Genomic DNA, 3,964 nt, shown 5'->3' on the forward strand with positions numbered 1-3,964 from the left:
GATCATGCTGACCTCGTTGCCTCCACGGATCATGCTGACCTCGTTGCCTCCACGGATCATGCTGACCTCGTTGCCTCCACGGATCATGCTGACCTCGTTGCCTCCACGGATCACGCTGATCATCTCTATGATAACCATCATTATCGTTGTCATAATCATCATCAGCAGCAGTCACTTATTAGTACCATCATCAGCATCATTATCTTCACGAATATCATCTTCAGTAATATCCTCATCTGTTTCATCATAAGTATTATCTTCATCAGTATCATCTTCGTCAGTATCATCTTCGTCAGTATCATCTTCATCAGTATCATCTTCGTCAGTATCATCTTCATCAGTATCATCTTCAACAGTATCACCTTCATCAGTATCACCTTCATTAGTATCATCTCCACCAGTATCATCTTCACCAGTATCATCTCCACCAGTATCATCTTCATCAGTGTCATCTTCACCAGTATCATCTTCACCAGTATCATCTTCATCAGTATCATCTTCATCAGTATCATCTTCACCAGTATCATCTTCACCAGTATCATCTTCATTAGTATCATCTTCACCAGTATCATCTTCATCAGTATCATCTTCATCAGTATCATCTTCACCAGTATCATCTTCACCAGTATCATCTTCACCAGTATCATCTTCACCAGTATCATCTTCATCAGTATCATCTTCATCAGTATCATCTTCACCAGTATCATCTTCACCAGTATCATCTTCACCAGTATCATCTTCACCAGTATCATCTTCACCAGTATCATCTTCACCAGTATCATTTTCATCATTATCATCTTCATCAGTATCATTTTCACCAGTATCATCTTCATTAGTATCATCTTCACCAGTATCATCTTCATCAGTATCATCTTCACCAGTATCATCTTCACCAGTATCATCTTCATCAGTATCATCTTCACCAGTATCATCTTCACCAGTATCATCTTCACCAGTATCATCTTCATTAGTATCATCTCCACCAGTATCATCTTCACCAGTATCATCTTCATTAGTATCATCTTCACCAGTATCATCTTCACCAGTATCATCTTCATTAGTATCATCTTCACCAGTATCATCTTCATTAGTATCATCTTCACCAGTATCATCTTCGCCAGTATCATCTTCATTAGTATCATCTCCACCAGTATCATCTTCACCAGTATCATCTTCATCAGTATCATCTTCACCAGTATCATCTTCATTAGTATCATCTTCACCAGTATCATCTCCACCAGTATCATCTTCACCAGTAACATCTTCATCAGTGTCATCTTCACCAGTATCATCTTCATCAGTATCATCTTCACCAGTATCATCTTCATTAGTATCATCTTCACCAGTATCATCTTCACCAGTATCATCTTCACCAGTATCATCTTCATCAGTATCATCTTCACCAGTATCATCTTCATTAGTATCATCTTCACCAGTATCATCTTCACCAGTATCATCTCCACCAGTATCATCTTCACCAGTATCATCTTCATTAGTATCATCTTCACCAGTATCATCTTCATTAGTACCATCTTCACCAGTATCATCTTCACCAGTATCATCTTCACCAGTATCATCTTCATTAGTATCATCTTCAACAGTATCATCTTCATCAGTATCATCTTCACCAGTATCATCTTCACCAGTATCATCTTCACCAGTATCATCTTCATCAGTATCATCTTCATCAGTATCATCTTCATCAGTATCATCTTCATCAGTATCATCTTCACCACTATCATCTTCATCAGTATCATCTTCATCAGTATCATCCTCAACAGTATCATCTTCACCAGTATCATCTCCACCAGTATCACCTTCACCAGCATCATCTTCACCAATATCTTCATCAGTATCATCTTCATCAGTATCATCTTCACCAGTATCATCTTCACCAGTATCACCTTCACCAGTATCATCTTCACCAATGTCTTCATCAGTATCATCTTCACCAGTATCATCTTCATCAGTATCATCTTCACCAGTATCATCTTCATCAGTATCATCTTCACCAGTATCATCTTCTTCAGTATCATCTTCAACAGTATCATCTTCATCAGTATCATCTTCATCAGTATCATCTTCACCAGTATCATCTTCATCAGTATCATCTTCACCAGTATCATCTTCATCAGTATCATCTTCAACAGTATCACCTTCATCAGTATCATCTTCACCAGTACCATCTTCACCAGTATCATCTTCACCAGTATCATCTTCATTAGTATCATCTTCACCAGTATCATCTTCATTAGTATCATCTTCACCAGTATCATCTTCGCCAGTATCATCTTCATTAGTATCATCTCCACCAGTATCATCTTCACCAGTATCATCTTCATGAGTATCATCTTCACCAGTATCATCTTCATTAGTATCATCTTCACCAGTATCATCTCCACCAGTATCATCTTCACCAGTAACATCTTCATCAGTGTCATCTTCACCAGTATCATCTTCATCAGTATCATCTTCACCAGTATCATCTTCATTAGTATCATCTTCACCAGTATCATCTTCACCAGTATCATCTTCACCAGTATCATCTTCATCAGTATCATCTTCACCAGTATCATCTTCATTAGTATCATCTTCACCAGTATCATCTTCACCAGTATCATCTCCACCAGTATCATCTTCACCAGTATCATCTTCATTAGTATCATCTTCACCAGTATCATCTTCATTAGTACCATCTTCACCAGTATCATCTTCACCAGTATCATCTTCACCAGTATCATCTTCATTAGTATCATCTTCAACAGTATCATCTTCATCAGTATCATCTTCACCAGTATCATCTTCACCAGTATCATCTTCACCAGTATCATCTTCATCAGTATCATCTTCATCAGTATCATCTTCATCAGTATCATCTTCATCAGTATCATCTTCACCACTATCATCTTCATCAGTATCATCTTCATCAGTATCATCCTCAACAGTATCATCTTCACCAGTATCATCTCCACCAGTATCACCTTCACCAGCATCATCTTCACCAATATCTTCATCAGTATCATCTTCATCAGTATCATCTTCACCAGTATCATCTTCACCAGTATCACCTTCACCAGTATCATCTTCACCAATGTCTTCATCAGTATCATCTTCACCAGTATCATCTTCATCAGTATCATCTTCACCAGTATCATCTTCATCAGTATCATCTTCACCAGTATCATCTTCTTCAGTATCATCTTCAACAGTATCATCTTCATCAGTATCATCTTCATCAGTATCATCTTCACCAGTATCATCTTCATCAGTATCATCTTCACCAGTATCATCTTCATCAGTATCATCTTCATCAGTATCATCTTCACCAGTATCATCTTCTTCAGTATCATCTTCAACAGTATCATCTTCATCAGTATCATCTTCATCAGTATCATCTTCACCAGTATCATCTTCATCAGTATCATCTTCACCAGTATCATCTTCATTAGTATCATCTTCATCAGTATCATCTTCATCAGTATCATCTTCTTCAGTATCATCTTCAACAGTATCATCTTCATCAGTATCATCTTCATCAGTATCATCTTCACCAGTATCATCTTCATCAGTATCATCTTCACCAGTATCATCTTCATCAGTATCATCTTCACCAGTATCATCATCAGTATCATCTCCACCAGTATCATCTTCACCAGTATCATCTTCACCAGTATCATCTTCATCAGTATCATCTTCACCAGTATCATCTTCATCAGTATCATCTTCACCAGTATCATCTTCATCAGTATCATCTTCACCAGTATCATCTTCATCAGTATCATCTTCACCAGTATCATCTTCATCAGTATCATCTTCATCAGTATCATCTTCACCAGTATCATCATCAGTATCATCTCCACCATTATCATCTTCATCAGTATCATCTTCACCAGTATCATCTTCATCAGTATCATCTTCATCAGTATCATCTTCATCAGTATCATCTCCACCAGTATCATCTTCA

At 37.5% G+C, this 3,964-nt stretch overlaps 1 protein-coding gene across 1 annotated transcript; it reads left to right on the forward strand.

Moving 5' to 3' along the window:
- Window positions 1–541: 541 nt before the first annotated feature.
- Window positions 542–2,344, forward strand: LOC138853383 (uncharacterized; the record flags this gene model as incomplete). The annotated part of the gene is made up of 2 exons (XM_070089716.1): window positions 542–604; window positions 2,204–2,344. Coding segments are annotated over 2 exons (204 nt in total), but the record flags the coding sequence as incomplete, so codon positions are not given.
- Window positions 2,345–3,964: the final 1,620 nt, after the last annotated feature.

Source organism: Cherax quadricarinatus, chromosome 2 (genome assembly GCF_038502225.1).
Source record: "Cherax quadricarinatus isolate ZL_2023a chromosome 2, ASM3850222v1, whole genome shotgun sequence".
In the NCBI taxonomy this organism is placed as follows: domain Eukaryota; kingdom Metazoa; phylum Arthropoda; class Malacostraca; order Decapoda; family Parastacidae; genus Cherax; species Cherax quadricarinatus.